The 14601-nt window shown below is 48.0% G+C and overlaps 1 protein-coding gene across 4 annotated transcripts in view; it reads left to right on the top strand.

Moving 5' to 3' along the window:
* Positions 1-14601, top strand: part of KLF12 (KLF transcription factor 12) — a 419409-nt gene that overhangs the window by 367391 nt on the left and 37417 nt on the right. For all 4 annotated transcript variants that reach the window (XM_074988826.1, XM_074988807.1, XM_074988814.1 and 1 more), the window contains one exon: positions 9545-9702. In XM_074988826.1, coding sequence (XP_074844927.1) covers positions 9545-9702 — 158 coding nt within the window. The remainder of the gene's footprint in view (positions 1-9544; positions 9703-14601) is intronic.

The following is a 14601-nucleotide window of genomic DNA, read 5'->3' as shown; positions in this document are numbered from 1 at the left end:
CCATAATTTCGACAACTATTCCAGGTTAATCTCCCTCATGGACTTGCTTCCAGAGGACAAAAAGCCGGTGCTCAAGGCCATAGTGCAAGAAGGCTACGCGGCCTCGAGGGCAGGAGTTCAGATCGCCCTGGACGTTGCGGACACAGCAGCACGTTCCACAGCAACGGCAGTGGTGATGCGAAGGGAGTCCTGGCTCCAGACTTCGGGTATACCGAGGGATCTGCAGGCAAAGATAGTTGACCTTCCCTTCGACTCGCAGAAGCTGTTTGCTGAATCAACTGACTCAGTCCTTCATTCCAGTAAAGATTCAAGAGCCACACTCAGGACCCTGGGGATTTACACCCCTCCATACACAAAGAAAAGGTACTACCCTCAACAAAGACGGTACCAGTACCAGCAACAGCGCCCCCAGTACCACAGGGGTTACGAGCAAGGGCGACATCAACAGCACCAGCAGTACAGAACTCCCAGGCGACGTTCACAACAGAGCCGTGCGTCCTCGGGGCGTGGCCAAAGGCCACAAGTTTGACATACAGATCCAGGGCTGCGCCATCACTACCATCGCACAAGGTCATCCGAAGCGACTATTCCACCATCGCCTCCGACCATTCTACGACCAGTGGCAAAGGATCACCACAGACAAATGGGTGCTGGAGATCATAGCCACGGGGTACGCCATCCCCTTCCAGTCGCTCCCACCGTCACGACCTCCACCCAAGCCCCACCTCCAGGAGGCCTCCCATGTAGCAAGGCTCAGGCAGGAGGTGGACCATCTCATGCTCATAGGGGCAGTGGAAAGAGTGCCAGAGCAACTGCAAGGGAAAGGATTCTACTCCAGGTACTTCCTCACGGAGAAAAAGACAGGAGGCTGGAGGCCCATCTTAGACCTTCGCGGCCTCAACCGGTACCTGCACAAGCAACGTTTTCGGATGATCACAATCGCCTCCATCCTTACAGCACTGGACGATGGAGACTGGTTCGCAGCCCTCGATTTACAAGACGCGTACTTCCACATAACTATCCATCCGGCTCACTGGCGATTCCTCCGGTTCATGGTAGGCAACGAACACTTCCAATACAAGGTCCTACCGTTTGGCCTCTCCTCGGCCCCCAGAGTCTTCACCAAGACCTTGGCAGTGGTGTCAGCCTACCTGCACAGACAGGGGGTATTTATTTTCCCGTATCTGGACGACTGCCTGCTCGAAGGGGGAGGTTCTGCGCATGATACGTGTCACAGCAAACACGTTCTCTTCACTCGGCCTGGTTATCAATCTGGCAAAATCAAAAATAGACCCCACACAGGACATAGAGTTCATAGGGGCTCGCATAAACTCGGTTACAGCGAGAGTATATCTACCAGAGGCTCGCTTTCGGGCCATCGGCTCCCTCGTGCAGGTCATCACCTTCAGCCCTACGGTGCCGGTCTTGACGTGCTTACAGCTGCTGGGCCACATGGCAGCGGCGACGTTCGTAGTACAGAACGCCAGGTTACACATGCGCAGCATGCAGCACGGGCTGGCAAGTGTATACAAACCGGCAGTACACACCGTTCACAGGGTGGTGTCGCCCACAGCGGGGGTGCGCACATCCCTGCAATGGTGGGTAAACCCCAGGAACCTGCTAACAGGGGTACCCTTCCACCAGCCGCAAATATCGTTTTTTATCACTACAGATGCCTCCCTCATAGGGTGGGGAGCGCACATGGGCGAAGAGGTGACTCAAGGACTGTGGTCACCCACGGAACAGTCACTACACATAAATATACTGGAGCTCAGAGCAGTGTTCAACGCCTGCAGACACTTTCGAGACCATATACAAGGCAAAGTCGTCGGGATCAGTACAGACAATACCTCCACCATGTTTTATATAAACAGGCAAGGAGGAGCTCGATCCCGTGCCTTATGCGCGGAAGCAATCCGCTTATGGAACTGGTGCATCGCCAACAATATACTCTTGAAAGCCTCATACTTGCCAGGTGCGCACAATGTGAAGGCAGACCAGCTGAGCAGGCGTTTTGCACTCACACACGAGTGGCAGATCCGTCCCGATCTGCTACGGCCGATCTTCCATGCATGGGGGTTTCCCCAGATAGACCTGTTTGCCACTCAGCACAACAAGAAGTGCCCACGATTCTGCTCCAGGGCAGGACTGGGATGGGGGTCCCTGGGGGACGCGTTCGCGATCCCGTGGAGGGGCCCCCTGCTTTATGCGTTTCCTCCCACAGTGCTGATCCACAAAGTCTTGCAGAAAGCCAGGAGGGAAAGGGCCCGGATGATCCTGATAGTCCCAACGTGGGATCGACAACAATGGTTCCCCCTACTCCTGTGCATGTCGGACCGGCCACCGATGCCTCTTCCGGTGGCGCCGGATCTGCTCACGCAAGCCCAGGGGTCCATAGTGCACCCGCACCCCCAAAGCCTGCGACTGCAAGCGTGGTTAATCCATGGCTCAGCTCCCTAGAGAGCACATGCACAGTGGAAGTACAGCAAGTCCTAGAAAGTAGCAGGAGGACTTCCACCAGGAAGACCTACAAGCAGAAATGGACTCGCTTCACGGCTTGGTGTTCTACCAAACAGCTGGCCCCCCTTTTGGTGCCTATACCTACAATACTAGAGTATTTACTGGACCTCAAGAGAGGAGGACTCTCGCTATCCTCGTTGAAGGTCCACCTTGCCGCCATCTCGGTGTTCAGACACGAGGAGGAAGGGCACACGTTGTTCGCCCACCCTATGGTTACCAGGTTCCTCAAAGGGTTGGTAAACCTATACCCCCCTCGGAAACCGATTCCACCTTCGTGGAACTTGGACCTGGTGCTTACCACGCTAATGGGACCACCGTTCGAGCCCTTGGCCACGGTCCCCCTCCGCCTCCTTACAATAAAGACGACCTTTCTTCTTGCAATTACATCAGCTCGTAGGGTGAGCGAGCTCGCGGCAGTCATGGCAACGCCACCCTGCACTGTTTTTTCCAAGGAGGCGGTAACCATACAGCTGCATCCAGCCTTTGTTCCCAAAGTTTCTTCCGAGTTTCACATTAACGAACCTATTGTTCTACCCTCGTTTTATCCAAAGCCTCATAACTCCAATGAAGAGGCACACCTACACCTCCTGGACGTGAGGAGGGCGCTAGCCTTCTACGTAGACAGGACCAAGTCCTTCCGGAAAACGGATAGACTCCTAGTCTCCCTCACTCCCAAGTCGAAAGGAGAAGGTCTCTCCTTGCAGAGAATCTCAAAGCACATTGTATCCTGCATAAAAATGTGCTACGAGCTCAAAAAGACTCCTTTATCGGCCACTCCCAGGGCTCATTCCACTAGGGCGGTGGCGGCATCGACAGCCTTTTTCAAGGGCGTTGCGTTAAAAGACATTTGCAGAGCGGTGACCTGGTCATCCTACGACACCTTCGCCAAACATTACGCCCTTCACAGGGTATTCCAAGAGGATACCCGTCTCTCTACAGCGGTCCTCTCGGGGACAAGCTGCACGTAATCCGATTACCCACCTCCTATCTTGGGTTACTGCTGGGTAGTCACCTATTGTGGAGCACCCACGGGGACACTCGAAGAAGAAAGAGAAGTTACTCACCGTAGTAACGGTGGTTCTTCGAGATGTGTCCCCGTGGGTGCTGCACTACCCGCCCATCCTCCCCGCTTCGGATCTCTGTTAGTGTTTTGCAGGGGCACCTGAGGCGGTTGGTCGACGAACTGGCGGGGACCGGATCGCGCACATGGCCAGGAGCGCGCAAGGGAGCGGCGCGCACCGGCGCATGCGCGGTCCGGCAGAAACTGCTTGGAAGATCCGATCTGCGGCGCTGGGCAAGCCCGACACCTATTGTGGAGCACCCACGGGGACACATCTCGAAAAACCACCGTTACTACGGTGAGTAACTTCTCTTTTCCTTAGTAATCAGAGGTTGTCTGTTGCTGCATGGATCAAAAGCAGAAGTGGTTTTGTTTTTTTGGTTTTTTTTTTTTTTTCAGTGTATGCAAAAAGTGGGGACCAAAACATATTAGAATTAAAATAAGTATTTCGCAGCAAAGGAAAGATATTGTAGTACTTGTGCTGTTCTCATACTTGCAGTAATGAGACCTGAAGAGTGCAGGCCATTCTAAAGGACTAGAAGGCCATCTGGTGGTTGAGTCTAAATTTTCATTATATTGCAAAGGTCTGTTTTTGCCTCTAGAGTAAGAGATATATGGTTAACCTTCTGAACATGGATTTTAGCCATGCAGGTCACTTTGAGGCTGAGAGTTTACAGTCTGTGCTAAACATTTACATCTAAACAATATGTGAGTGTATTTGTTTTACCTCAGGTTCCAATAAGTAATAATAAACACAGTAACAGGGAGGTAGCCGCTTTAGTCTGTATTCTAACAAAACAAGCCAGCAGCCATGTAGCGCTTTAAAATGAACAAAATGATTTATTAGGTGATGAGTTTTCATGGGATCTGAAGAAGTGGATCTGTCGCACAAAAGCTCACCACATTATAAATCATTTTGCTCATCTTTAAAGTGCTACATGCCTGCTTTTTTTTAATAAATATAGTTATTGTTGCTGCTTATTTGAGAGAGCAGTGCTGTTACACAAGTTACATATCTGTTAATGCTATTAATTAAAATTAAGCGTGTGTCAAATTGACATTGAGAGCCAAATGCTGCTCTTAAACAGGTTTGAATTTGTAGTGTCTCTATTAGGTTCACTCTGGGCAGCCTCACTGCCCAGGTTCGCTCAGCTGGCATGCTCTAGAATCCATCTGTAGTGCGTTGTGTGTGCCCATCCTGGTGTGAAAAAAGAAGGCATTAAATCCCTTCACTGGGTAAAAAGGAGGAAGATGGCTCTTGAAGACTGGCTGAGCTGCTAGACCTGGAGTTACACATTACAACTGGAGGTTCTAGCAGCCTAACAAGCCCTAGCTACCGGTTTTAATTGCCAAGTCTGGCAGCTCAAGTTATGGTCAATTTTCTGCTTGTTACCTAAGAAAAGAGTTTTTAACTCCCTCCTAGTTCATACAAGGATAGCATATACTCCCAGTTTTACACCTTCACAGCCTACCAAGAAAACAGTGGTGCTGATGGGTCTAGTTTAGGGAAACAGATCATACCTCTGGCACAAGTTGAGAGTATGGCACAATTCTCAAACATCAAAATAAAGTTATTTTTGTGACTGTAAAATTGTAAGGTTTTTTTAATATTGACTCTTTTCTGTGTAATAAAAATAGCACTTATATGAATGCCCAGTTGGCTCTCTTCTCCAAGTTGGCTTCCTTGGATGATGTGTTACCCCTAAACGTGATTCCTAGAATATCAAAATGGATTCGAGTCAGCCAATGAGACCTTTATGACCCTAAAAAGAGGTTTTGAATAGGTAATTCTGTCCCATCTTCATATGCTCGGTAGTGCAATAGTGTATCATCATCGGTCCCTTGGGCGCCTTCATGACAACGTTCTTTATACTGTCTCTCCATTTTTGGCGGTCATGTGCCAATTCTTGAGTTGCGGCAAAGCTCATCCCTGTCCATTCTTTAATGTTGTCTATCCATTGCTTTTTCTGTCTGCCACGTCTCCTTTTACCATTGACTGTGCCTTGCAGTATGGTCTTGGACAGGCCTGATGATCTCATTGTGTGTGCATACCATCTTAGTTTGCTCTTTTTCACTCTGGATAGTAGGTCGTGATGAGGTCCTATTGCTGAGTTAATGATGTTTCTGACCTCTTCATTACTTATACGTGCTGTGTAGGGGATGTTAAGAAACTTGCAGTATAGCCTCATTTCGAGGGCCTTGATCTTGTGCTCTAGTTCTGCTGTCAGAGTCCAGGTCTCACAAGCATATAAAAAGATGGAGTGTACAAGAGCTTGCATGAGCCTTACTTTTGACTTTAGGGATATGTTTGTGTCTTTCCAGATTGGTTTTAATTTTGCCATTGCTGCGCTTCTTATTGCTGTTCTGCCGAGTAGTTCTGGTTTTGTACTGGCATCAGACATGATCGACCCTAAGTATTTAAATTGTTTTACTTAGTGTATACAACTTACTTCAGTAAACAAAATGCTGTGTTGTCCCTTCACCTTTAAGCATCTGATTTAAAGCACGTTTTCAGCTGAATTTAAGGATAAAACAGGAGTGGCGTCTGTCAGAGGAGCCTCAGTAATGTGATATTGTGCTGTCTTTAACTCTTACTTTGGTGCCTCCATATTTTAAGTCTTATGGGCGGCGCGTCCAGACGGGGCTCCTTTTCGAAAGGAAGCCACCTACTTCGAAGTCCCCTTATTCCCATGAGCACATGGGAATAAGGGGACTTCGAAATAGGCGGGGCCCTTTCGAAAAGGAGCCCCGTCTGGACACGCCGCGCGGAGGCAAGGCGCGTCAATTTCGAAGCGCTGCTGCCGCCCGCATGCTAATGAAGCGCTGAATATGCATTTCAGCGCTTCATTAGTAAACTTCGAAATGGCCATTTGTATGGCCATTTCGAAGTTTGGGGCACGTGTAGACACGGCCATGGTGAGCCACGGTCATTACTCTCAAGTCCCTCTCGTAAAAACAGGAAATTCTTGTCATAGCACTGCAGGATCTGCCTCTATTTGAGTTTTGGTATCTTCCACCACCAAGTGAGTGAAGGACAGAGGAAGACCACCTCTTACTAGCAGGTTTTATGTAGCTTTTGGGTTGTTTTGCGGGTTATTTAGTCCATATTGCTGAAGTAAATGGAGTGGTTTGGACTGATACCTGTGATTTGTGCTTTGCATTACTTTGACATCACCTTCCCTACCTCAGTGTGCCCCACAGTATGGTGATATTATTTGTGTGTGATTCCCTACCAATACAGAAAGGCAAAGTACCACAACTGCATCACTTCTCAAATGCTGTTTCTAGCTTTGGATGGGTGAGGCTGACTCGTGCCCATATTGAAGCTACTGGGTATTTCAGTGGGGTATCAGGATTGGGTCCTCTGCCACTTTAGCAATATCATTTCACTTTCTGTCTCCCCTGTACAAACAGATGTTGGTATAAACACAGGGCAGCTTGTATCAATGAGATCACTGGATTGCACATAGCAATTATCTTAATAGTTACCCACTGGTTATGCTTGCTATTCATTTTACTCACTGTTAGACAGAACAGTAGTGTGATGAGACCGATCCTCCTTCCATAAATCAGACATTTAAAAAACTGGAATGGAATGGAATTCAAGATTTTCTGGTCGTGTGACTTTTGCTCAGGGTAACTTCTGTACAGCTCCGTGTTTGGGATTTAGAGGCTTGTGTTTGGTTTTTTTTTTTTGTTTTTGTTTTTGTTTCTTACAAACTGAGCTTTTATCTTAGCTGGTGGGATTTTTTAAAAAAAATATTGTCTGGAGTAATGTGATTTATCTCTATAATCCCATAGCAGAACTCTTTTTCCTGCTGCAGATACCAAAATGCAATTCATAAGCCATATGTTTACCAGCTAGATTTGTTTCTGTTCATATCACATTGGGTATATCTATACAGCAGATTTATTCCAAAATAAGCTATTCCAGAAGAGTTTATTTTGAAATAATACTGCTACACATAGAATGCATTTCAAAATAGCACTTAGCTATTTTGAAATACAGCACCTACACACGTAGACCCTATTTAAAATAGACTCTATTCTGTGGCTGTTTCTACACTTGCCCCTCCTGTCAGAGGTGGCATGGTAATGAGGCAGTTCGAAGCAGGCTAATGAGGCACTAAAGTGCATATTCAGTGCTTCATTAGGATAATGGTGACTGCGCAAATTTCCAAGTGCAAACTTCAAATTGCAGATTGACAGTGTAGATGGGGGCAGCTTCGAAATAAGCACCCAACTTCAACATGCCCTTATTCCCAATTAGTTTTGTGGGAATAAAGGGAATGTCGAAGTGGGGCACTTATTTCGAAGCTGCCCCCGTATACACTGTAAATCTGCATTTCAACGTCTGCATTTCGAAATTTGCCCAGTAACCATTATGCTAATGAGGCACTGAATATGCATGTTAGTGCCTCATTAGCCTGCTTCGAATTGCATCATGACCATGTCCCCTCCGATGGGAGGGTACAAGTGTAGAAGCAGCCCCTGTCTCAACAGCGCCTGTTTTGAAATAGCTATTTTGAAATAGGCACTATTCCTCATAGAATCAGGCTTACCTATTTCAAAAGAAGCCAATTGCTATTTCAAAACAGCTATTATTGTGAAATAATTTTGCTGTGTAGACATACCCATTGTTCAGTAGCTGATCTATTCTTCTGAGGACTGTTTTCTAGTTACTTGGTAATTATTTCAAGGATTCTCAAACTCCATTTTCACAAATTCCCTGGCATATGGAGAAAGGTCACATACTCGCATGTTTATATCAAGAATTAAAATATGTATCAATTAAGGGAAATAAACCCTATATCTTTCTCATATAACATTATTTTGGGAAACCCTAAAGTAAGATAATGCTTAAAGCTAAAATTTAAACAAAAGGAACACTGTATTTTGTGCCACTATGGCTGTGTCTACACTAGCCCAAAACTTCAAAATGGCCATGCAAATGGCCATGTCGAAGTTTACTAATGAAGGGCTGAAATACATATTCAGCCCCTCATTAGAATGCCAGCAGCCACGGCACTTCAAAATTGACGTGGCTCGCCGCCGCACGGCTCATCCAGACGGGGCTCCTTTTCGAAAGGACCCCGGCAACTTCAAAATCCCCTTATTCCTAACAGCAGATAGGAATAAGGGGATTTTGAAGTTGCCGGGATGCTTTTGAAAAGGAGCCCTGTCTGAATGACCCGCCAGGTGGCGAGCTGCATCAATTTTGAAGTGCTGCGGCTACTGGCATTCTAATGAGGGGCTGAATATGTATTTCAACGCTTCATTAGTAAACTTCAAAATGGCCATTTGCATGGCCATTTTGAAGTTTTAGGCTAGCGTATATGTCGCCTATGTCTGGTAACATCCCATTTTGGGACATCTCTAAAAGCATGATCATGGTTTGAAAACATTCATGCATAATTTTAGCACTGCACAGCCAAATTTCCAAAACCCTCCAAAATACTTTATTTTGGAAGTGCTAGAAACACCCTAGTTGTTGAGATAAAAATTATACGTTTGCAGTATATTATAACAAGATTTTCAAGAGGATTGTTGATAGTATTCTGGTGGAGCATGACTACTGAGCATGATTTCTTTTGAGTACTTTAGTTTCCTTAAGACAAAAAATATTCCTGCTGATACCTGTTTTATAAATTATATTGGTTTCCTTTTCTATGTCTAGTAATTTCATATCAGGAAGAAACTAAGTTGCGTGCGAAACCATTGTATTCTGTGATTGATCAGGGCTTTCTTTTCTTTTTTTTGACAAGAAAAAGAGGAGCTGGCACTCAGCTGGCTTCCCACCCCCATGATCCCCAGCCAATTCCATGGCTGCATCTGCCAAGGTGCTAGTATTCAGTACTGGCAAGTACCAGTACCAGCACAAAAGAAGCACTGGATTTGATACATTTGTGTCCACATTTCATTATATTCTTTTGTCTTCCATTTTGTTTCTGTTGTATATTATAGCTCCATTTCGCCATTCAGTATTGAGAGCACAAGGCGCCAGAGAAGGTCTGAGTCCCCAGATTCCAGGAAGCGGCGCATCCATAGGTGTGATTTTGAAGGATGCAACAAAGTATACACAAAAAGTTCTCATCTGAAGGCTCACCGGCGGACACACACAGGTAGGACTTTGCTGAAAATATAGTAATACTGCTTAGTTCTTTTTCTCACAACACTTCACAAATAGCAACTGCTCCTCATGACAGCTCCAGTGAGGGGAGATACAGTACCAGTAAGTGAATGTTATAGTTTGTAGTAAGTGAATGTTATAATTTTCTAGACTGATACATTCAGAAACAGGTTGCTGAAGTGGCCCTGGAAACAGAGGGGAAGTGCCAACTGTTGGATAGGGCATTACTCTAGGACTCAAGAGACCTGGTTTCTATTCCCAGCTCTGTCAGTGAGCAAATGATTCTGCCTTTGTTTCCCTTCAGCCCTGTGTGGGCTTTTTGTCTCTTCGGATGGTAGGCTTTTGGGAGTAGGGAGTATCTCTTCATCTGTGTTTGTACAATTCCTGGCACAGTGAGGGTTCAGTGTCAGATGGTTGTCAGCCCAACCTTAATATAAATAAAACATATAATGAGAATGAAAGGACCTTGCACAGGCCGCAGAAGTAGTCAATGTCAAAGATGAGTGTTGTGATACTAAAGAACTTGGGATAGAATTTTTTCAGTAAAGTCGTTAGTGTCTTCTAACTTTAGATCTGAGCATTAAAAGCAATGTGACTGCCAAATGTGTCATCTTTTTTCTGTTTAATATTTCAATATGTCTAGTGTCTTCTGTGATGCTGATCATGATGATATCTGAGACTCTTGGTATGTTTATGAATTCCTCTTACCACACCCATGTGATATAGAGAAGTGGTAGTCTTATCCCAATTTTACAGACAGGGAACTGAGACACAGGAGTTCTGTTGCAGAATCATGACTAGGATCACAGTTTCTAGGTCTCTTCACCACAAGATCATTCTTAGCTCCTAACTGAGAGCATAAGTATTCTAAAGTTATTGTAACTGCTTAAAATTAGCAAATAGAGTTCCTTAATAAGAATTTATTCCCATGGTTAGACTGCTAGACCATATCCCCATGCAGTAGTTATAGAAATTCTGTGATATACAGTAGACTCTCAATTTACATGAGGGTTACGTTCCCCCACACCCTCGCATAACCTGAATTTTGTATAAGTCAGAGGCGGCTTTTTTCCCTGTTGGAACGCACATTCTGCAGCCGGGGAGGCAGCAGGAGCACCTGGAGCTCCTTTTGAATGGTAAGCCCTGGGGTTGTGGGGGGCCGTTGGGAAGGGTTAAGCCTGGCAGTGGGTTGGAGCTGTGGAAGGAGAGGCATGGGGGTTAAGCCTGGGCTTAGGGCTAGGGCTGCAGTGGGATGGTGGGAGGTTGAACTGGAGCCGCACGTGGGGAGGGTTGAACCAGAGCTGCGAGTGCCTGCAGCTGCCGCTTCCCCAGGGCTCTGGGAGCAGAGTGCCCACGGCCGCCACTTCCCCAGGGCTCCAGGCAGGGAGTACCAGCAGCTGCCGCTTCCCTGGGGCTTGGTGCAGCTGGAAGGAGCCACCCCCCCGGTGGGGGGTGAGCCAGAGCTGTGCATGAGTGGTGAGTGAAGTAGGAGGGACTGAGCTGGGGCTGTGTGGGGCAGGGGGGAGAGGGAGTTGAGCCAGGGGGAGCGAGATTTTGAGTTTTGCTTAACTTGCGTTCACGTGAGTTAGGTGCAATATGAAATTGCACATGTCGAGGGTTTTCTGTACTGTTAAAACTGAACGGCTGTGGCTGCAGAAGAGAGTTTTGTCAACAGAAGGGGCCTTCTGTCAATACAACTCAGGGAGCATCTACACACACAAAGCCTACGTCTGCACTTAGTAAAAACTTCAAAATGGCTATACTAATAGCCAGATCGAAGAATACTAATGAGGCGCTGAAATGCAAATGCACTTCAGCGACTTATTAGTATTCTGCAATCTGGGCTTTAACATGGCCATTTTGAAGTTTTGACTAAGTGTAGACACGGTCATAGTGTTCTGTCGACAGAATCTCAACAGAACTCTGCATTTGTCTTGACAGTGTCAAGATATGAATCCCTCAAAAACTTGAAGAATAATACTACTGTCGACACAGCTCTGTCAACAGAAGGGCAGAGGGCTTTCGGTTCACCAGGCAGCCCTGTTTGCAGAGCTTCCCATCAGCCGTTCTGTCGACAGAGAGCAGGGCAGTCTGTTGACAGAGCAGATTGCTCTGTCAATCTGCTTTTGTGTGCAGATGCACTCTGTCAACAGAGTTTCTGTCAACGCATCTCTGTTACTGTTGACAGATGCTTGTAGTGTAGACATAGCCAACATGGTTATAGAACGCTTTTCTGGTCTCTCTGAGAAACTCACATAGTCTCCCTTAAATGAAGCATTGACTGTCAATTTACAGTATATATTATACTCATCTTGCATTTATCATCTTAGTTTTTACCTCTGCCTCAGGCAAGCTGAGTCAATTATTTCTGTATCACCTATAGTAATTAGTGTGCAGTATTGGAGAGGTATAAATGTATTATGACAGCAATTCACACAAGGGTGAGCAAGTTCTTTCTGACAAAAGATCACAGAAACTTGGCATTACATAACTTTAATTTTTCATGCAGTATGCTGTTGCACCATTTGATCTTGCTACAAATAATATAGCTGAGCAGAAATGGTGTGAAAGTTCCTAAATATTGTACCGGGGATTTTTTTTATTTACAGCAAATGAAATAGATACTCAATCATTTTAATTTAGTAAACTTCTGAAATATTTTATTAAGGATTTTGACAGGAAGCTATGGTTCTTTTAATTTTTTTTAAATAAAGAACAGTAGACAGTAACATCATATTCTTCTTCGAGTGTCCCCGTGGGTGCTCCACATTAGGTGTCGGGCTCGCCCGGCGCCGCAGATCGGATCTTCCAAGCAGTTTCTGCCGGACCGCGCATGCGCCAGTGCGCGCCGCTCCCCCGCGTGCTCCCGGCCATGTGCGCGATCCGGTCCCCGCCAGTTCCTCTTAACCGCCGTCGGCTGCAGACGGAATCCAACTAGGCTAAGGCCAAGTAGCGTATTCAACGACTTTATCTGTTTTTCTTTAAAGTTTTTTTCAGGCACTTAGGCTACTATAAGCTAGCCGGTTGTTATTTTGTAAGAAAAAAAAAAAAAAAACAACAACGAACAAGCTACGAGAGGGACAGCTCAGCCAGTCCCAGTAACAAGCGCCGGAGGCCAGGAGCTAGGGCCATCAGCCCTCCTGCTCAGGCAGGCCATCGGATGGGGAAAACGGCACAAAGAAGGTGCTAAGTACCCACTTAAAAACTCAAAGACTCACCAACAATGTCCTCTTCAGGCTTTAAAAAAACGTGAGTCCTGCCGAGAGGCGATGCCAGTGTCCGATGGGCACAGTCTATGCATAAGGTGCCTGGGGGAGTCCCATGTGGCACAGAAATGCACCTTCTGCGCTAAATTAACAACCAGAGCACGGAGGGACAGGGAGATGAGGATAAAAATGCTGCTTCTTGATAAGGCCCTCCAGCCAGAAGCACCGGAGCGGCCGCAGCAGGAGGGACCCTCCGGGGCCCATAAAAGGAAAGCTGCCTCCCTCACTCCATCAGCGCAGAAATGGAGGAAAGTATCTCCAGCCCGATCCCTGCCGGCAGCAACAGCGAGCGGGACGGGAGGAGCAAGCAGCCCCCAGCTGCAGCAACAGCTGATCGGCGGCGGCACGGAGAGCCACGTGGAAACGGCTCAGCCTCCGATACTCAGCCAGCCACCCCGCACCGCAGGCAGGGCGGCGGCTAAACAAGCGCCGGTACCGGCGGCACCGCAGGCAGCGGCACCGACCCCCGGGGAACCGGCGGTGCAGAGAGCACAGGCACGCAGCCTGCCGGCACCGAAGGACACCGCACATGCGGCACCGCCCTCGAGCGTGCCGAGCTCGGTGCGGACGGGGCCGGAATCCCCTGTATGCTTCCCAGCCCGATCCCTGCCGGCAGCAACAGCGAGCGGGACGGGAGGAGCCAGCAGCCCCCAGCCGCAGCAACAGCTGATCAGCGGCGGCACGGAGAGCCACGTGCAAGCGGCTCAGCCTCCGATAATCAGCCAGCTGCCCCGCACCGCAGGCAGGGCGGCGGCTAAACAAGCGCCGGTACCACCGACCCCCAGAAAACCGGCGGTGCAGAGCGCGCAGGCACGCAGCCTGCCGGCACCGAAGGACACCGCACGTGCGGCACCGCCTTCGAGTGTGCCGAGCTCGGTGCGGACGGGGCCGGGATCCCCTGTATGTCAGGGGCGGAGTTACCTCCTCAAGGGAGGGGGAAGACTGCACACAAGAGGGGGCATTGCAGCCCCTCTCCGCACAGGGCTGTGGAGTTGCTTTCTCACAGCCCTCCGCTATGTTGCAGACTCCAACTAGAAGGCAGGGGTCCCCCCCCAGCCTACCCGGAGCCCCCTTCTCCATTTCTGCAACCAGCCTCACCCTGGCTGGGACCACGCAGGGCATAGACACCATCGGCAATCTACTAGGGAAAAATCCCTACAAACGATCTCGTACCCCCGAGGGCAATTGCGACCGGGGACAGAGACTTAAGCATCTCAGGGGGGACTGGTTATGGAACCCCGAGATTTTTCCTCCCAAACCTCTAGTGAGAGGGTGTACCATCATCAGCAGGAACCGGAAGGGTCCAGAGAGACGTACCCCAGCGGTTCCTCGCTCTCCTCCCCGGATGAGGCTACGGCCCCGGGGGACGTCCATCCTCCGGACTATCTCAAACAGTTCCAAGAGCTGTTTTACGAGGGTGGCCTTCACGCAAGGCATCCAGACAGCAAAGGTGCAAGAGCAACACCATAAGCTCCTCAAAAATCTGAGACCTCCGGCCTCCTCCAAAATAGCAATACCGCTGATGACGCAATCTTGGAGTCTACCACTATGATATGGCAGACTCCTGCGACTATTCCGCCTGTCCACAAGAGAGCGAAAAAAAAAAAAATATATATACTTCGTGC

The sequence above is a fragment of the Carettochelys insculpta genome, chromosome 1, assembly GCF_033958435.1.
Source record: "Carettochelys insculpta isolate YL-2023 chromosome 1, ASM3395843v1, whole genome shotgun sequence".
In the NCBI taxonomy this organism is placed as follows: Eukaryota; Metazoa; Chordata; order Testudines; family Carettochelyidae; genus Carettochelys; species Carettochelys insculpta.
Note: the sequence above shows the minus strand (reverse complement) of the source record. Positions and strands in the feature narration are given on the sequence as shown.